Here is a 25689-nt window from a genome sequence, read left to right on the forward strand (position 1 = left end):
GTCTAGTACTCAGTAACCGCCACAGCGGTCCGTCTTCACTCACACAGGGCGTGGTCCATGGACTGCTCATTTGTCATGTAGTCAAGCTTAAAAAGCTAAAACATGGATGTAGTTAAAAACCAAGTCCCTTACTAGAAATGCTTTCTCAATAGGCATGTTAGAATCCATACTGGAGAGAAGCCGTATAAGTGTGATGAATGTGGAAAGAGCTTTACTGTGAAGTCCACTCTAGATTGCCACGTGAAGACCCACACAGGTAAGGAGTGGCCCCTCAGCACTGCAGATGCCTTAGGGTGTACTTAATGTTTTTTGCACAGAGGTTTCAAAATTATAGAGAACTCAAAATTAGGAACTAAAAAAACAATAGACGTAAAAGGTTTGTTTGTTTGTTTGTTTATTTATATAAAAGGAAAATCAAAAAAATCTCAAAAATCAAATTATAAATTATCGCTGTTCTTGTTCATCCTTCCGCTCTTCTTTCACAAGGTTCCCTGTCAGTCTCATTTGGGCTGGCCAAAGAGATCCATTTTGGTGCTGTTTGGAAATTCTCTTGATAGTTACCAGATTATATTATCTTTTTATGCGAGGAGAATAATGTTATCAAGGGGAAACTGGTGTCTTGTTTTCTTGGCTCTTTTCATCATGTGATTTGGGGATCTGAAAATCAGTTATATTTAAAAAGCACAAGCCTTTGTTCTCTGAGTTCTGCAGTTGTAAGGCATCTTCTCCAAGCCACAGGATCCTGTGTGATATGGGGCTAATAGCAGCCCAGTCTTGCCAACTTCATGGAGACTATATGTGTACTAAGGTATAGCTAGCAGGAAGTGTTTGCATGTAGGAACATAGAACTCTCCATGAGTGTTAGACATTGCTGCCATTGTCCACTAGGTAGCACCGTCAAGTTAGCCATATTCCAGAATTCTTGATGTTGAGATTGAACGATCTACAGAGGGGCTTCCATACATGTGAAGCTCTGTTATTCTCTCCTGATGCATTACTGTTGGCAGCTAAACAGGGACGAGCTCACCTATTAAGAGTTCTCACGCTGTTTCCTGTTGTGTCGTCAGGCTCCCAGTGTCTGTTCCGTATGCTGTACTGTAAACCTGCTGAGGGTGCATGGCTAGCTGTGCCCGGTGCTTACCATCTAGTCCACTGTGCTCGCATGCTCGATGCCTGGTGCTACTCCGTGCAGTTAGCGTATTCTGCCTCAGCTGCCGTGGGAGTTCAGCTCAGGTTGCATGGATAGGTAACAAAGGTGTTTTCTCCCTCTGGAGACCCCGAGCAGCATAGAATCACAGACTTACTGTAGCATCTGACTCTACCTGATCATTGCTGGCAAAAAGTAGTACTTATTTCCTGGGTGTCTGATCCTGAGTTCTTCCAGGGCAGTCCCTATCAGTGGCGTTTGTGCCTTGGTGGTGGTTATGCAGGTGACCATGAGGAAGATTCAGAGCGTGGTCCATAGACAGGAAGTACATCCTGAGCCCTGACTGTGGGCTGAGGATGTTCTCTGTGCACATTCTTCCAAGTGCAGTGTGATGATTTCAGGACACAAAGTCTCAGAGGGTTGTGGGAATGCTAACTGCAGACTCTAGACAGTGTGTCAGTGGGTTTCTGCTGCTGTTGTCATAGCATTCTTGGTTGAGAGCCTAATGTCCTTTGGTGTATGAAGCCAGTGCAGTGTGTCCATCCTGTCTGGTAGAGGTTTCTGTGAACTCAGGTTGTCAGTAGCTCACTCTTCCTCCTGTTCTTATAGGCCAGAAGCTGTTCAGCTGTCACGTCTGCAGCAACGCCTTCTCCACAAAGGGAAGTCTGAAGGTGCACATGCGTCTGCACACAGGAGCAAAGCCTTTCAAGTGCCCTCACTGTGAGCTACGCTTCCGTACTTCTGGGCGAAGGAAGACTCATATGCAATTTCATTACAAATCTGACCCAAAGAAGGCCAGGAAGCCTGTCACACGGAGCTCATCAGAAAATCTCCAGTCTGTGAACCTTCTCAACTCTTCTGCCACTGACCCCAACGTGTTCATCATGAACAACTCTGTTCTAACAGGGCAGTTTGATCAGAACATGCTTCAGCCAGGCCTGGTGGGCCAGGCAATCCTTCCTGCCTCTGTTTCAGGTAGGAAACCAACATGTGTCCTCTCCTCCATTCCCACAGCAAGACACTCTTTGAGCCTTTCCCTCAGAAGGCAGCAAGAAAAGTCGAGTTCCCACTGTATCTGCATTCACATTTCCTCTTTGATAAGCTCGTTGTTCAGTGAGTCTAAACGCCCTCTCCTCCCCATTAGCGTTCTCACGACTTAGTCTAGTGGGGTTATCCTATTATTATTGTTTGCATAAAACGTATTAAATGTACACCACTGAGTTTGTATACTTACAAGTAAGTGCCACAGTTCTTACCTTGTTTGACGTCCTGTGGGTCTTCCCCCTCCAGGTCTCTACTTGGGGCATGAGAGAGCTACACTGCCACTCGCTGGTTGCTGTCCAACTGTAGGCTACTCAATAGTTTTGTTTTGTTTTTTTTTTTTTAGTCTGTTTTCTGCTGTTTGAAATGAGTAAGATTATTTCACAGGGGCCGTTTTGTTAGAGGCAGATAATACAGGCATATTTGTAGTAAAATATTTGTATTCCTTAACATATGATAACATAACATGTAAAATGTCTATGTTCTAAAGCTTAAGTTCTTTTGTTTCTCATTCTCTGACCAGCTGGTGGGGACTTGACAGTGTCTCTGACTGATGGAAGTTTGGCCACCCTGGAAGGCATCCAGTTACAGCTGGCTGCTAACTTGGTTGGACCAAATGTTCAGATATCTGGGATCGATGCCTCCAGCATCAACAACATCACATTACAGGTATGGTGACTCCCATGGTTTTCTGTGCTTTGACATTGTCTGAGGCACACGGACGCAGGGCACTTGACTACGAGCATCTGTTGCTTTCCAGATTGATCCGAGCATTTTGCAGCAAACACTGCAGCAGAGTAGCCTGCTCGCCCAGCCAATCACAGGGGAGTCCAGCACAGCCTCCCAGAACAGCTCCCTGCAGACATCAGACAGTACCGTCCCAGCCAGTGTTGTCATCCAGCCTATCTCAGGCCTGTCCTTACAGCCCACAGTGACGTCTGCCAACCTGACCATTGGCCCCCTGTCTGAACAGGACTCTGTGCTGACCACCAGCAGCACTGGTAAGTGCCAGTGCTCTGTGACTGTCAGATTTGGGAGCTCGTGCTGCTGCTCTTGGTGACACATATGGCTTAGGTCAATCAGTGACAGTTTTAATTTCTTCGTAAAGCTTACCAAAAAAACAGAAATCCTCCAGTGTCCTTAGTTTCCGTGGTGATGATTCAGTGTGTGTATTTTGTTGTCATTGAAATGCTTTGCTCACTGGCCTTTGATTGTCATCTCCTACCCTGCTCTCTTCCCTATGTCTCCTCCTCTGTATACTGGGGAATCAGACCTAGAGCCTGTGAATTCTAGGGCACGTTTTATCCTTTCAGATAAAGCAATTAGAATGATTGATAATTCTTTAACTAAGATGCTTTTCCTGTAAACCAGGGGAAATGTGTGCGTTAGGTCTCAGTTATTTGCTTTGTGATGATGGACAGGGACGCAGGACCTCCCTCAAGTGATGACTTCACAAGGCCTCGTGTCCACGTCGACTGGCCCGCATGAGATCACCCTGACCATCAACAACTCCAGTCTCAGCCAGGTCCTAGCCCAGGCCGCCGGGCCCACCGCCTCTTCATCCTCGGGCTCTCCACAGGAGATCACGCTGACGATCTCTGGTTAGTGAGTTCACACTGTAGGCATCTTTTGGCCCACAGCTTAAGGCCATCTCGTCTGTGTCTTTTTCAGCACTGGTGTTTGCATAACATTGTATTTCCTTTACCTGGCAGGTTCAGATCTGGTGAAATCTAGTATCAGGAGCGAAGCCTGCTTTCTTCCTTGACTTTCTGGTTCTAGAGCTGATAGTGTAGCTGTGTTTAGAGCTGACTGCTTTGTTACATGTTTTTATTCAGCAGAGACCAGAGCAGGCAGCGTCCTGATTCTTGTTCCTGTTCTGTAAAGAAATATCACTCATTTGAGCTGTGCCCAAGAAGAAATTGCCAAAACCCTTCCACGGTGTCACCGACTCTTATATCTTTAGGACACTACTAGGACTGTATAGAGAGTTCCAAATATGTCAGGCAGAACACTGAAAAAATGGATAAATACTATTTGCAGTAAAGTACACTTGACACTAACAGTCACCCTAATGTTAGCCCCCGTCCTAAAATGTCATCCCTCCTTGCTTACTCTCATGGTGCACTCTGGCTTGTGTGACATGGGCCTGGTGTGTTTTGTCCACACGATTCCTTGCTCTGCAGCCTTCAGTCCTTCATGTAAACTAAGTCTTTAAAAAAAAAAAAAACAAAAAACAAAAAGCCAGTGTTTTATGTAGCCCAGGCCTGCCTCGGACTCAGTGTAGCTGAGCATGACGGTGAATCTCTGACCAGCCTTCTGCCTCCTCAGTGCTGAGACTGTAGACACACACCGCTGTGCCCGGCACATTAGTCTTTCTGTTGTTGCTGTGATAGAGCACCGTGACCAAGGCAGCTTAGACAAGGAAAGCTTTATTTGGGTTATGGTTCCGCGGGGAGAGTCCATACTGACAGGCGAGGTGTGGCAGCTGGAGCCCGAGGTTCAGAGGTCTCGCCTCATCTGCACAAATGAAGCAGAGAAGGGTGGCCTGAAGTGGGGTGAGGCTGTAACTTCCCAGGCCTTCTCCCAGTGACCTCCTCTCCACAGCCAGGCTTCTCCCAGTGAGCTCCTCTCCGCAGCCAGGCTTCTCCCAGTGAGCTCCTCTCCACAGCCAGGCTTCTCCCAGTGAGTGACCTCCTCTCCACTCCGCAGCCAGGCTTCTCCCAGTGAGCTCCTCTCCACAGCCAGGCTTCTCCCAGTGAGCTCCTCTCCGCAGCCAGGCTTCTCCCAGTGAGCTCCTCTCCACAGCCAGGCTTCTCCCAGTGAGCTCCTCTCCACAGCCAGGCTTCTCCCAGTGAGCTCCTCTCCGCAGCCAGGCTTCTCCCAGTGAGCTCCTCTCCACAGCCAGGCTTCTCCCAGTGAGCTCCTCTCCACAGCCAGGCTTCTCCCAGTGAGCTCCTCTCCGCAGCCAGGCTTCTCCCAGTGAGCTCCTCTCCGCAGCCAGGCTTCTCCCAGTGAGCTCCTCTCCGCAGCCAGGCTTCTCCCAGTGAGCTCCTCTCCGCAGCCAGGCTTCTCCCAGTGAGCTCCTCTCCGCAGCCAGGCTTCTCCCAGTGAGCTCCTCTCCGCAGCCAGGCTTCTCCCAGTGAGCTTCTCCCAGTGAGCTCCTCTCTGCAGCCAGGCTTCTCCCAGTGAGCTCCTCTCCACAGCCAGGCTTCTCCCAGTGAGCTCCTCTCCACAGCCAGGCTTCTCCCAGTGAGCTCCTCTCCGCAGCCAGGCTTCTCCCAGTGACCTCCTCTCCGCAGCCAGGCTTCTCCCAGTGAGCTCCTCTCCGCAGCCAGGCTTCTCCCAGTGACCTCCTCTCCGCAGCCAGGCTTCTCCCAGTGACCTCCTCTCCGCAGCCAGGCTTCTCCCAGTGACCTCCTCTCCGCAGCCAGGCTGCACACACCCTCTAAAGGCTCTGCGGCCTTCTCTAACAGTGACAAGTGCCAGTGGGGAACAAGTGTTGGAGTCCGTGAGCCTAAGGGGACGTTCCTGCTTCAGGGTATCACCTCCAGGGTGATACTCCAGCAGTGAGTGCTAGGGCGTAAACCCAGCGCTGGGCCTGCTGTGCAGGCAGCCGTGGACTAACTGACATCCTCACCACCACCGCACAGTGCTTCAGGTACAAGCAAGAGCTTTGTCCCAGAATTCCTACTTACTTCCTGCACGACCTGGTGTGAAGGAGGGAGCATCCAAAAAATTAAGAGTGGAGCTGAGGTGAAGTTTGTGAGGAAGGAAATAAAAAGTAAAAGCTTTGTTGTCAGGAGGCTCTCGCTTCCGACTGATACGCCATGACTTTCACCAGCCAGGACAGTGCGCGTGAACATGGGGGTTTGGGATGCAGTGACCTTCTCTTTTGATTGTATATTCTGAGTTCTGATGCTAGGAATATAGAAGGGTATCTTAAGAAAGCCGTTTGATCAGGGCAGTGGGTGAAACTTTTTATTGAAAACTTTTTCTTTTTGAGTGCTCTCTCGTGTTGGATATGAGTGAGGCCTTATTAAAAACTCACAGAATTTTTAACTTAAAATGCTTGTTATATGAGACACGTTCTGATTGATTACTTGGAGTTTTGCGTGCCACTTGTTGAAAGCATCTTGATGCTATATACACATTGTCCCTTGCATTGTATAATGCACAGTGTGGTTGTGGTGAACAAAATGTTATTTAAGCCGGGCAGGTTTCGAACCAGTAGCGTATGTTCATGCCTGCTGGTGAGCAGTGGGAAGATGCTGGCCGGAGGTTGTCAGCACAGGGATTCTCTATGTGGCTGAGTCTGCAGGCTGTTGGTGCCTGTGACCAGTGACCAGTCTGGAAGTGGACATGGCAGCATTACTGTATCAAACTAGGCAGGCATGTGGCCACAGACATTATAATATCTATAATAACCGTGACTGACAGTATAATATCTAGGTAAAGAGCTAGCTAGACTTTCATAAATGAAGGAATTGTAACTTTAATTTTTTTCAGAACTTTTTAATGATGGTTCTTGAACACTTTAACCTCCTTGTGGCCCACCATCTACTAGAGATCGTAGGAAAGAAAGGGTACGGGGGGCGGGGCAGGGGGGCGGAGTGGACCTGTTTAGAAAGGTTCTTTGGAGCAACCATTGTCTGTGTTGTCTGGAAATCAGCAGTTCAGTTCCCAGGTCAGCAGTGGCAGCTCTGTCCACCCGCAGACATGTGATGGACACACCACAGTCCAGTTCAGTGGAGTCGGGGTAGCAAACGCGAATCAGCAGCAGTGGCACTGCCTACCCGAGCCAGCCAGGGACCAGGAGGAATGCCAGACGTTCCCTTCTCTCAGGGAGGTGAAGATCAACCAAGATGTGAGACTCATAACATTGCACAGCCAGCTCTGTAAGCAAGCTAAGTTCAACTTCCAAGTCCCTTCCATACTCTCCAAACATGCGTCTTCCACATGTCGTCTCAACACATGTCTTAGTGTGCATGTCTGTCTTAGCTGACATCACTCTGCCAAACAGCCCCAGTCTGCAGAAGCCGCGAGAAACTGCAGTATACCACCAGAAGGTTTTTGGTGTTTTAATGGCATCCCAACAAATGCAGCTCAACCATGTAATGTAAGGTGGACCAATACATGTGTGTCATTGGCTCTCTGCCTTCATCACATGTCCTTTCACATGCTTGCTTTAGCAGAACATCCTCTGTCCTGTGTCTGCTTCAGCAAAATGTTCCTTCATGTGTTTGTCCCAGCTAAACACTATCCACCTGAATAACCCATAGGTCTCCATTTCCGGAACTAGACTGCGTTGGGGGCTGGGCATTGCAGTGTATGTCTGTAATTCTAATACTCTGCAGGCTTACTGTCACAGTGCTATGCCAGAAACAACAGTAAATGGTTTTTTCTTTCATGATTTCAGAACTCTTTTTTATTTTTGTTTTTGTTTTTGAGACAGTGTTTCTTTGTGTAGCCCTAGCTGCCCATGAACTTGCTCTGTAGATAAGGGTGGCCTAGAACTCAGAGGTCTGCCTGCTTCTGCCTTCCACGTGCTGGGATTAAAGACATGTCCACTTCTGCCCACAATTTCAGAATTTTAAAAATATCTAATACACAGATACAGATACACACATATCAAATACATTTGGAAACAGAATGCACAAGTACACAATACCGTTTTATGTCACTTTGTCATAGTACTGCCTATCCTGGTGACCTGGATTAGATGAACGTGGGTTTTTACTTAAGTCTTGGTTACTAATATTATCATATCACAAAGCCTGCAGTAAATGTATCTGTATATGCACATATGTGGTTTACAGAATGATTGACACAAGTTAACACAGAGGCTTCAGTAGATAGAGTTAAAGAGGTTTCAGCAGTGGGCCAAGAAAGAGTCTGTATTGATAAGATAACAGACTAGGCTAACGCCGGAAGGGAGCTGCTAGGGTCATGGTTTGACACTGAAGGTATTCCAGATGTGAGGTAAAAGGCAGAACCAGATTTTGAGAACAGAAAATCGTGAGTTCAGGTCCACGTCCAGATAGTTCATCCAGATCTAGGTGAACAGGCAGACATTGAATAAGCCAACTTCAGCACTGGGTACAGTCTTAGGGTTACTACTGCTGAGGAAACACCTTGAAGTTTGTTTGGCTTACACTTCAACATAACAGTTCATTGCCAAAGAAGTCAGGGTAGGATCTCAAACTGGGCAGAGAGCCTGGGGGCAGGAGCTGACAGGCCATGGAGGGGCCCATGGCTTACTCAGCCTGCTTTCCTATAGAACTTAAGACACCGTCCCAGAGGTGTCCCCACCCACAGTGGGCTGGCCTCTCCCGTCAATCACTAATTAAGGAAGTGCCCTACATGCCTGCCTACGGCTGGACGCTGCAGAGGCTCCCTTCTCACAGGTGCCGCTGACTCGTGTCAAGTTGACACAGAGCTGCCGGCCTCAGGTACCAAGCCAACCTGAGAGTCCACGGACAGTGAGGAGGCCTCTGCTTGTTGGTCCTTGACATACACTCGAGTCTCTATGACGACTGGTTGCTGTAAGGCCATGTCGTCTTAGTGTCCTTGTCTCTGACTGTGGGGTCCGGGTGAAAGTTACACCCTTTCTTTGATTTGTTCTTTCCCACAAGTTCTTATGCCTGGTTTTCCTGTTACTGTTTTAAGTTACATATGTACCCCTGAGGCCTCAATTCACCCAGTAAATTTATAGATTAGCTCACTTTCTACTCCAGAAGTAAATTATCGATCAGTTTGTGTTGGATGTATGGTGCCTAACAGATGGTGAGGTTTCTGGTCCACCCATGGGCTGCAGTCCTCCTCAGAATGGAGTCAGAAGCTTGTAAACTGCTTACAATTAGAGATCTCTGTCCTGCCTTACACTTTTGCCCTGGGCCGTGACCCTTTCAGCCCTAGACGGCAGGCAGTCCCTCTAAGGACTTCTGTCTATATTGCGTATATTGTGTATAAGTCAGGTTCAGGCGCACACCTTTGGTTCCAGCACTTGAGAGGCAGAGGCAGGCGGGTCTCATGAGTTTGAGGCCAGCCTGGTCTACAGTATGAGTTCCAAGATAGCCACTTCTGTTTATCTATCTATCTATCTATCTATCTATCTATCTATCTATCTATCTATCTATCTATCTATCTATTATGTATACATCATACAGCTTTCTGCCTGCATGTATGCCTGCAGGCCAGAGAGGGCACGAGACCTGATTACAGATGGCTGTGAGCCACCATGTGGTTGGTGGGAATTGAACTCAGGACCTCTGGAAGAGCAGACAGTGCTCTTAATCTCTGAGCCACCTCTCCAGCCCTGCCACTTCTGTTTTTAATGAAAGTAAAGACATTTCTTTGTTTGCTAATACTGGATGAGGGTCTTTTAGCATTAGCTTCCTCTAGATTTGAGAGCAATCTATTATTTCCCAACAGTTCAAGAACAAAACTTGCCAACTTTGACAACAGAGGCAAAGACTTGCCCATTTTTCAAACTACTTCTGAAGTTTTATAAATTTACAGTATACCTTTTTAGAAGACAAGACCTTGTCTCAACATATTTAAAGGAATGTCTGCTTTTATTAGTGTTTTTCTTTTATGTTGAGATTACAATTGGGTCATTTCCCTGTCCTTACCCCTCTCTTAAGAGTCATGCTTTGTAAAATCCATGCCTTTGCTACAGTAATTGTTATATGTATGTATGCATCTGTGTGTGTGTGTGTGTGTGTGTGTGTGTGTGTATAATACATATGTATCTCTATAACTAAGCAGTCTTGTTACTCGTGTATATTTTCAGGGCTGACCATTTCTATTGGATAATTAGTTGGCGTGTTTTTCCCTGGAGAAGACTTTATTTCTCCCACGCTTAGCATTCCTTGCTGCCTGAAGTTCCTTGTGTAGCCTCATGGGCTTTTTGCCGTCCATTTGGCCTGTCTGTCATTGTTCTTTTTCAGCTTATGTCTAGGGTCCTGTAGATGGGACATTATGTTTGTAGCTTCTGACATTATTAATAGACACAGTCTCACAGCAAACTCCCTGATCCTCCAGCCCTCACAGTCTTTCCACCCTCTCTTCCAGTGTTCCCCAATCCTTCTTTGTGAATACTCTTTTGAGTATTTTGCCCACAACTCTGTGGTTTTCTGTGCTCTGTTTCTGCCTGTTGCAGAGAAGTTCCTTTGATGATCGGGGAGCCCATACTTACCTGTGGTGTAAGGAGCAGTGATTAGGTCATTATTAGGGCCCATGCTGGTTTAGGAAAGTGGTGGACGCAGGCTCTCCTTCACGATCTGTGACTTAATAAGCGCTAAGCAGTCAGTGGAGTGTCCAGTACCAGGCATGGGTTCCCTCGTGAGTAGATCTTAAACCCAGTTAGATGTGGTTACTGCCAAGGTAACGGCCACTCCTGCTCTCTCAGGCTTGCTGTGCCTGCCATGCCAGGTTTTCTGGCTCACAGGTGTTACGTCTGGGTAGGACTGCTGGTTGCTTACCAGCAGCTCTTTTGGAAGCTTGTGTGGCACCTTCCAGTACTAGTAAATACAATCTTTCAGTTTTCCAGATCATTTGGCTCTTAGATCTTTCTACTCCCCTTTCCCTGTGCTTTTACAATGGTTCCTGAGCCTTGGGGAGGAGACATCCAAGTCATTTCCAGCTCAGGGGCCTCTGGGCCCTGTGTTTGAAGTGCAACGTGTCTTCATCAATGGGGACAGACGCCCGTCTGCTGCGTGGGATGGGCAGCCAAGGGCGAGGGCAGTGTTAGGAGTGTCCTGCCCAGCACTGACCATTGACTCATGTCTAGTATTTTTTAAAGGTGGTCTTTGACTCTTGGAGGGCGCAATTTCAGCCCAGATGAGAAGAGTTCATTTCAACTGCATATGTATTTGACACACAGAATCACATGTGTCATAGGTCTTTGTTACAGGTTTCCTTTTCAAGGTAAATAGTTAATAGTTAATAGTGTGATTCCCTGTGACTTTTCAGACATCCTCACTGCTGCTGTCCTGTCTCTGCTCTTCCCTATTCGCCCTTCCCACTCCCAAAGAGCCCTCCTTCTCTTCCACTCCCTTGATGAGATCGCGTGTACCCCGCTGTCACCTTTACAGTGTCTTCTGCATGTCCCTCCTTCCCACCCCTATGGAGCCTTCCACTGTCCCAGCCTCTCCATGCTCTCCGACCCCTACCCTGCCTGTCTCCCTGTTCACCTGTACCCTGGCTTCTGTGGTTATTCCAGAATATGTGCTCACACCTCAAGGTTTGCCGCCAGGAGCTTCTAATGATCAGGGAGGTGCAGTGTTTGTCACTCTGGGCCTGGGATACATGGGAAGCGAGTGTCTGTGGACCAGGGTGTGAAGGTCTTTGGACGTAAGCCCAGGCATGTGACAGCTTGGATATATAGTAGTTTAATTTTAGCTTTTGAGAACTCTCCTTACTGATTTCTAGAGTAGCTGTACCAGTTTGCAGTCCCACCAGCAGTGAGTGAGGGGTCCTTTATGGTATGCCCGGCCTAGCATTTTATTATTGATTGCTTGGATGATTGCCATTCTGACGGGAGTGAGATGAAATCTCAGAGTTGTATTTCCCTAATTGATAGCAGTGATGAACAACTTGAAGATATTTCTTAGTCACCCCCAACCCCCAGAACTCTGCTAAGGTTCCAGGCCCATTGGTCTTTCTGGGGGAGTGTGGGGAGGACCTCTTTTTAAGTTCTCTCTATATTGTGAATATCAATTCTCAGTCAGAAGACAGCTGACTACAGATGCTGTCCTAGTCTGTGGGCTTCCTCTTCGCCCAGCCGATTGCTTCCTTAGCTGTATAGGAGTTTAGATTTATGAAGATATATTACAGAGACACAGTAATGAAAACAAGACACGGGCACAAAAACAGCCATGTGGACCCATGAGAGAGAACTGAAGGAGACCCAAACATGAGTACATGATAAGGATGCAGAAACATCCGTGGTAACGAAGAATAAAATTACGCACATGTCTAGATCTAACGGATATGGATCAAAGATCTAAACATGGGTCCTAAAACAATTAAAGCACTAGAAGAAAACAGGCTATGCCCTGTGTGATGTAGGTGTTGGAAAGGACTTCCGGAATAGGGCTGCATTTCCCCAAGAATTAAGGCTGACATCTGACAAGCATGACTTCGTAGATCACAGTTTTTTGTTTTTGTAAACTGGATCTTAGATAGCCCAGGCTGGCTGTGTAATCTTACTCTCGAGTCTTCTCCTTTGGTCTCCTGATGCTGGCATCATAGGTGCGTTCTGCCACGTCTGACCTACTTAGTACCTCTTAAAGTAACTTATACTCGTAAAGGAAAATAATATTTGTCGAGTTGTGTCCTAGAGGAACAACCATTTCAGAAAAAAATAAGTAGGAAATAAAGTATGTTCATTAAATATTAAACTGTATTTGCACGATCTTGAGATTTTAACCGATAATCACCAAGAGCTGTTTAAAGCTTATCCCCAACTGTACAATAAGAAGAAGTTCTCTGCTTTCCTACTGTAGCTTGTGTCCTTTTCTGCTGCACTCAGGGTAGCTTCTCTTGTCAGGCATTTGTCTAGGGACAGCTTTGTCAGTGTTGAGTATGAACTGTGGTGTCATCTGAAGCTGCTTCCTGGACAAGTCCACATTCACTTTCCTCTTTAGATTCTTGTGCTGTGTTGGAGCTTTTGTGATCATCACTGACAAGTGAGGTGCCCTTTACTAGTGGGTGGGAGAGGCCTTCAGGTTCTTTTCCCTCAGCAGGCAGAGTGAGGGTGACTTCTGGGCTGCCCAGTAGTAAGGAGCAGTATCAGCTTCATTTTGCTATTTTGAAGAAGGAAGTTGCTCTCACCTCAGCTGTCATCAAGGACCTTTCTTTTCTTCTATTTCTGTTCACCTGTGCATGAGCACGGATCTGTGGAGGTAGCACAGGGAGTGCTGCTAGTGGGAGCTCTGTAACGAGTGCTGGTGCACGAGATGCCCTCCACAGACCCATCTCCTATCTGTGCATTAGCACTGTGCAGGATGGGAGCAGGCGGGAGGGGGCCCCGCCCCAGCGCCTACTGCTGTGCACACAATCCTAGCCTCCTAATGGTTCTACTGCTTTTGAAGGTTCCAGGTCTGTGCAGCACATTGTGGGACTCCACGAGTGTGGATCTATGGAGGCCTTGTATTTGGAGAACTCCACTTACAAGTAAGTAGCCTGGCTTTCCTGTTGGCCCCTGACTACTAGAAGAGGCTCTGGATTGGTATCACTCAGGTCACAGAGGTGTGGCAGGAGCCTGCTTTCTTTGTTATGGGTTAGAAGGACATGGTTTCATGAACTCAGCTTCATTGTCTCTTTAGGGTCCTCAGTACCTGTTCCTGGGCTGGTCCAGGATGATGAGCGTGTGTTCGTAGGTTAAGGGTACAGAGTTGTGAGAGCATGTGGATCTGGCTGTGCCTGTGTGCTCAATGCTGGTGCCCTTGAAGGATGCAGATAATCCTATGTAGCTAGCTTGCCATAGGACGTAGGAGTATGCTTCTGGAAGGAAGGAAGAAAGGGCTGTTTGTGCTTATTCTGCTCCGGACATCTTCCTTTCTCTCAGCATTGGCTACTTGGGAAAACAGGTGAAGGTTTTGGTGCATCAGAGAGTACAGGTGTTGTGCTGGATATGTTACTACCAACATAAATTAGTGTGAGGTTTCTTTGCACAGCCTGTGTTTTAGAATAAGTAGACCTTTATTGTTAGGAAGGACTGAGAGAGTCCTGTTTGTCCAGTAACTCATTGCTTCTTGGCCCCACCTGGTTCTTTTCTTCTGTGGTCTGTGGTCCTAGGAGTCCTTGCCAAGTTTTCTTTCTACCAAGCTAGCAGTGATAAGGCCCAGAGGCATAGCTACCATCTTCTGGACTTTTTCTCTCAGGAGTTTCTACCCTGCAAAATTATATGTGGCCTAGGATAACTTTGAATGTAGACCAACACAAAATTGTGAATTTACTTAAAACCTGATTGTTTTTTCCTTTTGTAAACTCGGTTGCATGCTTCTTGAGCGTGGGGTTTGTAGATGATAATGATGTTTTGGAGAGTCAAAAGGTTGGACACACCTGCAGGATCATGATGAAGAAGCAGAGTGTGCTGTCCTTATGTACTTAGACACCAAAGAAAGCCTCTCATCGTTTTGCCTCAAAGATTTGAGATTTCCTTGTTGTGGTGCCAGAGGATTGATGTCAATGGCTTCACTGATCTCCTTTGCAGACTGTTCCTCTCGGGCTCTAGACAGGACGGCCCAGCTTACTACTGACGATTTGTTTTGCTTATTCTGTAGAACTTAATCCTTCGAATGGGAGCCTGCCTTCAACAGCACCGATGTCGCCATCAGCCATTTCAGCCCAGAACCTGGTCATGTCTTCATCAGGGGTGGGTGCTGATGCCAGTGTCACGCTGACCCTGGCTGATACTCAGGGCATGCTGTCTGGAGGGCTAGACACAGTTACACTGAACATCACTTCTCAGGTGAGTGTCTGCAGAGAGAGCTTCCAGGACCCTCTGAAAAGGTTTCATCAGTTCTTTATTAAATATATAGTTTTGTTTTTTTGTTAAAGTAATAAATGTCAAAAAGGAGAAGTTATGAACTGGTTTGAACTATGAACTAGTTGCTATCTTATTAACCTTTCTCTTGTTGTCAAGAGATGCCATGACCAAAGCAGCTCATAGAAGAGTATTTAGTTGAAGGATTGCTTACAGTTACAGAGGCTTTGTCTGTCATGGTGGGGAATGTGGCAGCAAGAAGGCAGGTGTGGCACTGGAACAGTAGCTAAAAGCTTATATCCTGACCCCCAGGTAGCAGGCAGAGGGAGTGGGGGGAGGAGAGAGAGAGGAGAGAGAGAGAGATGGGGGGGGAGAGGAGAGAGAGAGGAGAGAGAGTGCCATGCATGGAACTGAGCCTGGCCTAGACTTTTAAAACCTCAAGGCCCAATCCACATCACCCCCAATGACTAACTTCTTCTAACAAGGCCACACCTCCTGATCTTCCTAAACAGTTTACCAACGGGAGTCAGACCTTTAGAGACATATGCCTGCTTGTGGGGGCCATTTTCCTTGAAACCACCACAGTTGCCACCTGCCATTGTCCTTCTTTAGTCAGCTTCTGTGTCAGTTCATCTTGGTCACATTACATCCCAGTCAGGAGCAGAGAGAGAAGAGCCCTGGTGCACATCTGCTTGCTTGTTTTTATTCAGTCCAGTGGGATGTGTCACCTACATTTAAGGTGAATTTTCCCTCTTCAAGTAACTCAGTCTAGAAATTAATTCCTCATACAGATGTCCAGAGGCTTGTCTGTTGGGTGACTTAGATGCAGCTAACAGTTGGCATTGACCTTATCTTACCAACACACTCTGCAGCCATTGCCCTGTTTTTCCAGGTTTGTCTGTTCTGTTTATGGGGATGCAGTCAAACATCATGGGGTCTTTTGCGAATGGCACTTTTTACCTGGATGGGTTTCCAGGGTGCACCTGTCATGTACCATATATCTACCTCATCCTTTTTACTGCTGAGGAGTATTTCTTTATGTGGATAGGTCACAGTAGCACTCCTTCGCACCAGTGCCCCTTAGTTCCTCTCCACAGGCAGATGCTGGTGAGAACTGGCCGCTGTGAGGCAGATCTTCTGTCAGTCAGTCAGGCGGCAGGTGGACCTGCATTGCACTTCTCTTTGACTGTGGGTCACATGGCAGATGGTGCTGTCCAAAGACTGCGCCTTGACAGGTTTTTCTTCTAATTACATTTTATTTAGTGTGTGTGTACATGTGCGTGTGCGCACACATGTCCATGTGTGTTTAGGCCTGGGTGTGGCATTCCTGTGGAGTCCGTTATCTCCTTCTACTCTGTAGATCAGTCTTAGGTTATCAGACTTGGAGGCAGATGCCATTACCCACTGAGCCACATTGCCAACCCCTACAGGCTTTTTAAAAAGATGGCATGGTTTGATAATGTGAAAACTTCTAAAGCAGTGATTATCTTTTGACAGGGTCAGCAGTTCCCAGCATTGCTCACGGATCCCTCTCTCTCAGGCCAAGGTGGAGCAGGCTCACCACAAGTCATATTAGTGAGCCACACTCCACAGCCCTCATCTGCTGCTGGGGAAGAAATAGCTTATCAGGTATGGCTCCTGCACAGCTCACACTCAGCACAGGACAGTGAATGAGGGCCGTGTGGGGTGGCCCTAGTGAATGGGGCCAGCCTCTGAACTGTAGTCCCTGTCAGACCCAGAGCACAGGTACTGAACTCTGTGGGTCCTGTGGGCTTGGCAGATGACAGCCCCAGGTCTCCCTTAGTCAGTGGTCTTCAGTGTGGCTGATGGGGAGCTGATGAGCTGAGCTGTCAGATCGGCGTCTGCTCTCTGCTTCCTGACCGGTCGGCCTCATGGCTTTTTCCTTGTCCTTACCAGTTCTGTTGGTCCATTTCCTTGAAGCATCCACTATTTCTTTTATTTTATTTTTTCCTTTTTGGTTTTCTAAGACAGGGTTTCTTTGTGAACCCTTGCCTATCCTGAAATTTACTCTATATGTAGACCAGGTTATCTTGAACTCATAGAGATCCACCTGCCTCTGCCCTCTGTGTGCTGGGATTGAAGGCGTGTGCCACCACAGTCTGGCTGATTGGTATTGTCCTAAAGTGCATGTGTAGGAACCTGAACACAGACACATGTATACACATTTTGTAATACTTTAATGAGTCAGAACTAAAAAATAGAAAATTGTTGACCTCTGACTTTGGGGAGCTTTAAATTTTGTCTGAATCTTGTTAGGAAGTGAGACTGGTTTACTAGTTGTCCCTCAGAACAAGGACTTGTTTTTTTTCATAAAGAGATTAAATGTCAGCGACACCAAGGAATTCCCTGGTTTTGTTTCAGTGAGCAGAGCTGTGTGTAACTAGTTGATTTGTGTCAAGCTCCAGTACCCACCACAGAGACTCACAGAGCAGAGGAGCTGGTAATCAGCTGTTCTGTCAGCTGCCTCAGTGGAAGGGTGCAGAGTAGACTCAGCACGAGGAAGGAGCAGGAAAGAGCTCAGAGCTAGCACTCAGGCTTACCTCTGCACCGCAGTGCAGTGTCCCAGGCGTGACTGCTGTTCCAGCAGTGCTCTCACAATAATGCCAAGGGATGGAGTTGGATAAGTAGCTATGGAACCCTGTCTATCCCTCTCGCCAGCTTAGCGACCAGCTGCGCTCACCCCAGGGTCGACAGGATGGAGGAGTCCAGGCCCCCGGCTAACAAAGCCAGCTATAGAGTATACTCTTACCTGGCTGGCAGGATCCCCAGGAGTCCTTTCCTTAGGGTATCCTAGTGACAACCGTGACTCCTTGGTCATCACTTCAGTGTCCAGTCTCTGTCTGACTTTTCTAGTCATCTGAGTCTCCTAGTTCCTAATCCAGTACCAATATCAAGGCACCCATTACCACTTCTTGTTTTATGCAGCTAGCAAACTGCTGTCCTTGGATCTGTGACTTTCTCTAGCATTCAGTTTTATAACGCTCCAGTGCCACAGAAATCCTTACCTTAAATTAACTTGAATTTGCTCTACTCCATTTGAGTAGGAAGTACTAATGAAGTGGTCTAAATCCCCAAAACTTGATCTAGCTTGTGATTCTTTTTTTGAGAATTTAAAATATTAAATGTGAAAATGGGGGGGGGGCAATAAATTTGCACTAGTAAGCAGTTATGGGCCATTTTCTTGGTGTTTTCATGAGTTTCTCTACCACTGTCGGTGTTGATCCTTGTCCATGCCTTCAGGCCTCTGGGTCCCAAGTACAACCTGCTTGCTGCCGCTTGTGCTTAAGCCTTTGCAGGAGACTGAAAGTGGTGAGGAACTTGGGCCGCACCCTTGGCCAGCATGCACCTCTCTGTGCTAGGACACTGAGCTGGCGAGCCGTGAAGTCAGCTTTAAAGAGAGTGATGGTTCAGACCCCTCATCAGTAGGTCATAGCAGCATGTGTAAGGGGTGTCAGTCTAGGACCTAGCGGAGCACATGGTGAGCAGGAGGCAGTAACTGTTACAGGATTGACAGGTGGGGCCTTGCTGTTCTATGGTCAAATCCCGAGCAAAAAGCTTGTCTTTGCTTTCTTACGTTTCTTGGTCTGGACAGAATCCATGCTGGAACGACGTATACTCTGTATAAAGCTGTCTGTAACCCTACCCTAAAGGCCACATGTGGCCTCCTTACCAGCTCCTGCCTTTCCACGATGACAGAGGCTCACCTCCATCATCTCTGTCTGAAGGTCAGGAAGCCTGGCATGGTGCCAGCATCGTAAGAGTCATTTAGACTCAGCTAGGAGGGTCCTCCACTGCATGGGCCTGTCTTCTGCTCATATGACTTCCTGTGGAGAAAAAGCTAGTACTTGTTGCTGTTCCTGGGGTGACTCTTCTCCAGACCCTGAGGTGTGAAGACAGCCTTGAATGAGGCAGACACAGTGGTAAGAGCCCGAGCTGCCCACGAGCTCAGGGCCTTTAGGAACAAGACACTGGGCTGCTCTGAACAGGACAGCTTTAGACCTCTGTGTGGCTTTGCTGTGTGCTGAGTCAGCTGGCTCCTTTGGGAGCTGTTTGCACAGAGGTTAGGTTATTGGAAGGAGAGAGTGAAGCACACCAGACATCACCGTCTCCTGAGTCATGCTTCTTCAGGGAAAGTTTCTGCATTTCCAGCAGTGAGGCCCAGACTTCTGTTGTAGTCAGTCTTCATTGCGTGTCCTCAGTGTGTGTTTTTCTGAGTATTTGCCTTCACATGTCTGTGTCACGGGTGTGCATGCAGAGGCAAGAAGAGGGAGGGCATCAGACCCTCTGCAGCGGGAATTCCAGTCCATGTTAGCGACCATGTGGTGCTGGGAACTAACCTAGGTCCCTTGCAAGAGCATCAGGTGCTCTTAACTGCTGAGCCATCTTTCCACCCTGCTTGTCATTTTCTCTCTCTCAGCAGAGTCTTTCACTCCTGCTGCAGAACAACACTGATAGCATCTATTCCAGGGTTTTCAAACCCTTTCCATTGACAAGTGGTCCATTTTATGGGAGTTCCTTCACACATGTTTGTGTATTTTCCACGGACGCATTCTCTCTTACACAAGGATTGCATAATGCCATCTTTGCAGTGTCTTTTCTTCTCTTTTCTTTCTTGTTCTTTACGATTTTGCAATCCATTCCTGTATATTCTGGTATTTTGAAAAAGTATTCAAGAAACTAGTAATAAAAATATTGACGAGTTGCATACCTATTTTTATAATTGCTCCATTAGACCATTACTTACCTCTAAGACTGAAGGCTACTGTCTCCGTGGGATGCAGTGTTCTCTGCAAGTTCTAATGGCATCCCAGGAAATTGACTTGGAAACCTACTCTTTAATTGGGATCTACACAGTTAGGGAATAATTCAGCTCAAGCAAAGCTAATTAAACACCATTAACTGCTGTTGCGGTTTTAGTACTGTGTATGGAGATTGGAACCACAGCATCTTCAGTGTATGTTTTTATGTTTGTATGCTATGTGTATGTGCCTTGTGCATGCATTTGTGTGTGTGTGCAGCACATGGGATGAAAACCAGAGGACAGCTTGGAGAAGTCAGTTCTCTCCATCTAACGTGTAGGTCCCCGGAATTGAACTCAGGCTCTCAGGCTTGGGAGTGGGCTTCTTTATCTGCTGAGCTAGTGTGCTGGCCCAAACCACAACTTTAAACGAACGTCTAGCATCTTACAAGTTTGCCTTATTTTCTCTTTACCATTTCTGATGGCGGGGCTCTGTGGCCCTCATTGTTGTGCAGCTGTGGTTAAGCACGCAGCTGTGTGACCAGGAGAGCAGCTTGGAGGCTGGGCTGGGCGGGTACATGGTGGGTACATTCCCAGGTTCTCTCATTAGCCATTGCTCTTAGCACGAGTGTCTCGATGCTGCCAGAGTAGCTGTGTGTTCTCCCCTCACAGAGCATCCAGAGCTTCCCCTGGAATGTGGTGTGTCCATGTGAGGCAGCACAGCGCTTCCTTGCTTGTCTGGCAGCCTGCAGTCCCCACGCTTGTCATAACCTAGTGCTCCTGCCTCTGCAGGTGACTGATGTCTCTGCCCAGCTGACCCCTAACAGCCAACCTGAAAAGGAGGGTCCTTTACACCAGTGCCTGGACTGCGACCGTGCCTTCTCCTCAGCTGCCGTGCTCATGCACCACAGCAAGGAGGTGCACGGCAAGGAGCGCATTCACGGCTGCCGAGTCTGCAGGAAGGCCTTCAAGCGTGCCACTCACCTCAAGGTACACCCTGGGGACAGGGGACAGCCACAGTCATGGTGTAAATGTGTGTGCCGAGTAGTTGCAGGCACTGGCCTGCCGAGTGTGTGCGTGTGGATTGGACATCCTGAGCAGCTGCAAACCTGTTTCTAATGTAAAGTGATGCCAGGCCATGGCGCCTCACTTACCACGCCGACAGAAATGCGGAAAGCGATCAGCTCTCAGAGGCTGCGGGAAAGGCGCTTGGGGTGGCTGGTAACTGCAGTATACAGAACATTCTCCGAAGAAGTACAGGATGACTAACCCCATGTTTACCTCGGAGGGAGCAGCCTTGCAGGGTAAACATGTAGGATCCCTGTGCTCTGCAGAGGTGGTGGATAAATAAAGGATGGGCATCCCTAGGGAGAGTTGTGCATAAATATAGAAGGGGCGCAGAGCCCTGGGAAGCTTTCAAGCTAGGGTGGGGGCTGGGGACAACGTCTCATTCTACAGTCCTGGGTAACCTGGAACTCTCTGTAGACCAGATTGGCTTTGAATTAACAGAGATCCACCTGCCTCTGCCTCTCCCAAGTGCTGGGATTAAAGGTGTGCACCATCATACCCTGCCTTTCCTCTTTACTTTAAAGGCAGCCTTGTGGACAGCAGGGTAGGAGGAAGGAGAGTAGCAAAAGCAGACAGATGTGCAGTGGGAAAGCCTGGGAAATGCTGCTTGAGATGTGGCCATGGCCAGCACCAGCATGATAAAGCCAGTGATGAGGGCAGAGCTGTGGCCTACATGGTGATAGCCAATACGTCACAGTTGGGACATTCTCTGTGATAGCTAAGAGTCCTCAAAGCTATCAAGGCCATCTAAGCAGGCAGAGAACCTGTTGTGGCCAGGAAGGAAGAAGTGTGCGTCATCCAAGCCAACAGTAGTGCGTTCCTGCAGTTCTGAGTCACAGCGATGCTCCGTGCCAATGTGAAAGGGAGAGATGGACTGGGTGTGGACAGTTAGTGACGTGGGTGTACGTCTCACCTTCTTCCCTGTACATCTAAACCTGTCCTCGTCTAGCTGTGTCAGTCACAGAAGTAAGGAGACCTGCTGTGAACCTCCTCCATTCTTACCGGCACTCACACACACACACCTTCTCCATTGTCCCTTCCTTACCTCTCACTCTCATTGTTTGTGACTCTGAATGCTTCCTGCTGACACCCGCCAAGTCTCTCCCTTTTACATGGCCAGTAAAGCTATCATCATAGTTGAGGAGAGACACCATCTGTAGAGAGGGTATAGGAATGACCTGTCAAGGAGCCTTCTCTGGGTCCCCTAACAAATCACTCTGGCCAGAGCATTATTTTCCTAAGTGATTATCTGATGGTAAGGGGTTAGCAGTAAGAACGAGAGTACTGCCGTCCTTCCTGGCTCTGCCCCCTATAGGGGGTGCCTCCCAAAGGCCAATACCACCCACGTTTCTTCTCTGTCTACCTGGCCAAACAGAGGAAGTCTGTCTGTCCCCTGCACACTCTAGTTTTTCACTTACTCAGCATAAGTGCAAGAGCTCCCTGCAGAGAAAAAGCACCCCACTCTTGACTGGTCCTCTGACAAGAACTCTCCTTTTGGGAGCTACTCGATTTCAGTGCAGCAAAGTCTACCTGCTCTGATGAAGAATGCAGCTTGTCACTGGGTCTTAAAACCATGAGCTTCAGATAGCAACTGTGGTACTGTGCTAGGCAGCTCTTCTTTTCTGGAAATGCTTGTAGAGCTACAACATGGTCGGTCTTTCCTGAGTACTGGATTGTCCCAAATAATGTCCCAAATGCGGGCTCTTCCCAGGGTTTGGAGTCCCTCAAATGAAGTAGGGAGGCGTCACTGTCAGGCGTCAACAGTAGACACAGCACAGTCTTGACGTTCCTGCTGAAGTCTCGCGCTCTGCAGCCTGTCCTAAACTCTCTGACCTTCAGCATCAACCAGCTTTCTCTCCCGTGTCCTCTGAGCCACGTCATAGGCTCAGGGTGCAGTGCTGTTCTTCAGGAGTCTGAGATGTAGGTGCAAACACTGCAGGTCTGAGTCTGTCTGAGTCTGCTTTCAGGGTTAGGGTAGCATAAAGACTATCAGGGAATCGTGTGATAACTGAAAATTGCCTTGGTGCCGGCCTCTGAACACAGTAGCTGTCATTTCTGAGGAAGCCAGCTCACACAGATGCAGAACCACTGACAGGTTGAATCACACCCCACCCAGAGTGCAGTTATGGAGCCGGGTGCGGGTGGTGGTGTGGTAGGCCGCACAGAGTCAGTTGCTCTGGGTGAGCTGCTGGAACTATTCCGTCTTCACGGGCTTGCAGGGCAAGCATTTGTCCATCTTCACGAGCTTGCAGGGCAAGCATTTGTCCATCTTCACGGGCTTGCAGGGCAAGCATTTGTGAGCTAGCTGTGGGCCGAGGCTTCCAGGTGGACTGAAAAATGTAGGGAAGAGAAGCTTCTTAGGTTCCTCCCTGGAGCGGGCTGTGCTGCATGAGGCTAGCAGTTCCCTGAGCTGTCCCTCTAGCCTGCGGAGGGAGGGAGATTGTGCCACTTGTGTGGACACAGAGCCGCCAAGGCCTCGGTTTCTTACCTTCCTGACACTGTGATGGACTCCAGGTCCTGAAATCCCAGTCAGAAGGTCACCTGGGAGGTTGTCTTTAAAGGTGATTCCTTGTCTAGTGCCAGAGTTGAGTGTCCGTGTCAGAGCTGAGAAATGTTAGTCCTAACGCTTGCCGGTCTCTGTGTTCTGCCAGGAGCACATGCTGACGCACCAGGCCGGCCCCTCGCTCAGCTCCCAGAAGCCCAGGGTGTTCAAGTGTGACACCTGTGAAAAGGCTTTTGCCAAACCAAGCCAGCTGGAGCGACACAGCCGCATCCACACAGGTAGGGATGGGTGTTGTAGTGTCCTGTGAAGTAGGCTGTTGCTGAGAAGGGGAAGGGAGGCATATAAATCCTGTGTGGTGTGTGACCTACTGTTTACAAGCAAGGTTCTCTAGTTTTTGACAGACTTATCACAGTGACTAACTTTTGCACTTGAGATTCGGCAGTTGTCATTGTGCACTTGGGAAATGAAGTGTTTCCGTGCTGTGGCCCCTTCTCTCCTTTGGGTTAGGAGGTGGAAGGCACCTCTCCAGCCCTCCAAGCCACGGTGGTGCTCTCCCTGCTGACCGCATGTTAGTGTTTACTGTCTGTGTCTGCCCAAGCCTCCTTCATGTCACAGAGAGCAGCAGTCACAGGAATGTTCTCATGGGGAGGCAGAGGCTGGAGGATATTGCGGCTTGAAGCAAAGAAGCTAGTCCTGACAGCCCACAACTTTAATCCAGCACTGGACAGCTAGAGGCTGGTGGATTCTAGTAAGTGTCAGGCCAGCCTTGTCTACATAGCAAGATCCAGGCCAGTAGGATTATCCTGTCTCAAAAAAGCAAGAGCAAACAGAAAAAGACAAAACGAAACAAAACACCGGACAGCTCGTGAGGAATGACACCAGAGACCGTCCTGCTTATGTGCCCTCTTACATACAAGTGCACAGGTGCCCAGCCACACACATCATAGATAACATGCTTCCATTTGATTTTTGAAAATGTGTTGTTGCTTCTGAGTGTTTCCATTGTTTCCCCTAGTAGGGCCCTGTGGTGACTGCTGTCCCCTCTAGAGCTCTATGGGTGGTGATCGTGAACTGGGAACAACATTTTAAAGATCTTTCGCCAGGAAAACACTGAACTGGATGTGGTTGCCTTGTTTCTCTGATAAGCACTGATGATGTACGGTTATTACCTGTTGTCATTTTGGGGTACCGCTTGACTGATGGGGCCTGAGGCCTTGGCCCACATCCTGGAAAGTGAGCAGTGAGCAGTGAGGTGGTTCCTCTGCCCTGCTGCTGCCCTGTGCACAGCCATGCCAGGGTTGCATGGCTCTGCTCTATGGCTCTGCTCTCCCTGTAGCTGTTCTTACTCTGAGGTAAGAACGTTTGTTTCTTTTTTTTTTTTGGTTCTTTTTTTCGGAGCTGGGGACCGAACCCAGGGCCTTGCGCTTCCTAGGCAAGCGCTCTACCACTGAGCTAAATCCCCAACCCCAGAACGTTTGTTTCTTAATACATTAGCTGAGATCTTAAGGCATGCAGGACCGGGCAAGGGTGCTGCTATTCTGTTCCACAGCAGATGCCGCAGCATTCAATAGGTCCCTGTCACCTCCTTGTCACCTCCCAGCTCTCAGTATCATTGGTGCAGCCAGTGAGTTGCTCTCCTCTGTCCCTTGCTTAGTTTCACAGGGTGGAGTCAGCTACCAGCCCTTTTCTTGGGCATTCTGGAGAAAAGGCTGTTTCTGACTTTTCTAAAAAGTTGGCATAGCCTAGCTTCCATGTGTGTGAATTACTCCCAGCCAGATGAATGCTCTGAGAGGCTGTGCAGTTAGCCAGACCGCCTGTCATCTCCCTCCTCCCCAGAGGCTGCTAAGAAGCAGGCTTGAGTCAGTGTAGTCAGGCGGGGCGGGGCGGGTTCCATCTGCAGAGCGTGGTCACTGAAGAGAAGGAGCAGGACCAGCTCAGTATGAGTCAGAGCAGTAATGTGGGCCCTGCTATTCCCCTGATACTACAGCCAGAGGCTGCCAGGCCGAGAGGCCAGTGGGAGGCCACACCTTACCAAAATGCTTCAGTGATTAAGGGATTGCTCCCAAGAGGCAGGGCCACCATGGCTTGCCAAGGTCTGGTGGGAAGCTCCCAGCAGATGCCAGACTTGGCAACTCTCTCGGATTCTACATTCACAAAGATTACAGAAAATCGTACTTTAAGTAGATTTCATGTCTTTCTCTTGTATCATATAAGATGTATTAAAACACGTTGTTTAATGTGTGTTATATGTCTGGATGTTTCTATGAGTCTTGGTACCTCTTGAGTCAGGCTTCAGTTCTGTCTCAGCGAGGCGTGCCTTTGCGGCATGCTGCTGACTGGTACTGCGGTGGTCGTTCTCTGCTGAACTGTCTGGAATGGTGACGTTGTGTTCTGCTGAGTTGTGTGGGCTTGAGAGAGACACTGATTGTGGCTCACACTTTGCACACAGGGGAGCGGCCGTTCCACTGCACTCTCTGTGAGAAAGCCTTCAACCAGAAGAGCGCGCTGCAAGTGCACATGAAGAAGCACACTGGCGAGCGTCCCTACCGCTGTGACTACTGTGTCATGGGCTTCACACAGAAGAGCAACATGAAATTACACATGAAGCGAGCGCACAGCTTTGTGGGTGAGAGACTTGTCCCTGAGAAGCCACGTACTGTTCGATGGTTAGGTCTCTG

At 48.4% G+C, this 25689-nt stretch overlaps 1 protein-coding gene across 1 annotated transcript in view; it reads left to right on the forward strand.

Moving 5' to 3' along the window:
• The window catches only part of Znf236 (zinc finger protein 236), a 95339-nt gene that overhangs the window by 64267 nt on the left and 5383 nt on the right, over positions 1-25689 (forward strand). The window contains exons 21-30 of the mRNA XM_032886257.1: positions 153-256; positions 1757-2122; positions 2712-2857; positions 2949-3189; positions 3610-3789; positions 14479-14666; positions 16179-16310; positions 20233-20430; positions 23160-23289; positions 25461-25637. Of these exons, the coding sequence (XP_032742148.1) occupies positions 153-256; positions 1757-2122; positions 2712-2857; positions 2949-3189; positions 3610-3789; positions 14479-14666; positions 16179-16310; positions 20233-20430; positions 23160-23289; positions 25461-25637 (1862 nt within the window). The remainder of the gene's footprint in view (positions 1-152; positions 257-1756; positions 2123-2711; positions 2858-2948; positions 3190-3609; positions 3790-14478; positions 14667-16178; positions 16311-20232; positions 20431-23159; positions 23290-25460; positions 25638-25689) is intronic.

Source organism: Rattus rattus, chromosome 15 (genome assembly GCF_011064425.1).
Source record: "Rattus rattus isolate New Zealand chromosome 15, Rrattus_CSIRO_v1, whole genome shotgun sequence".
In the NCBI taxonomy this organism is placed as follows: Eukaryota; Metazoa; Chordata; class Mammalia; order Rodentia; family Muridae; genus Rattus; species Rattus rattus.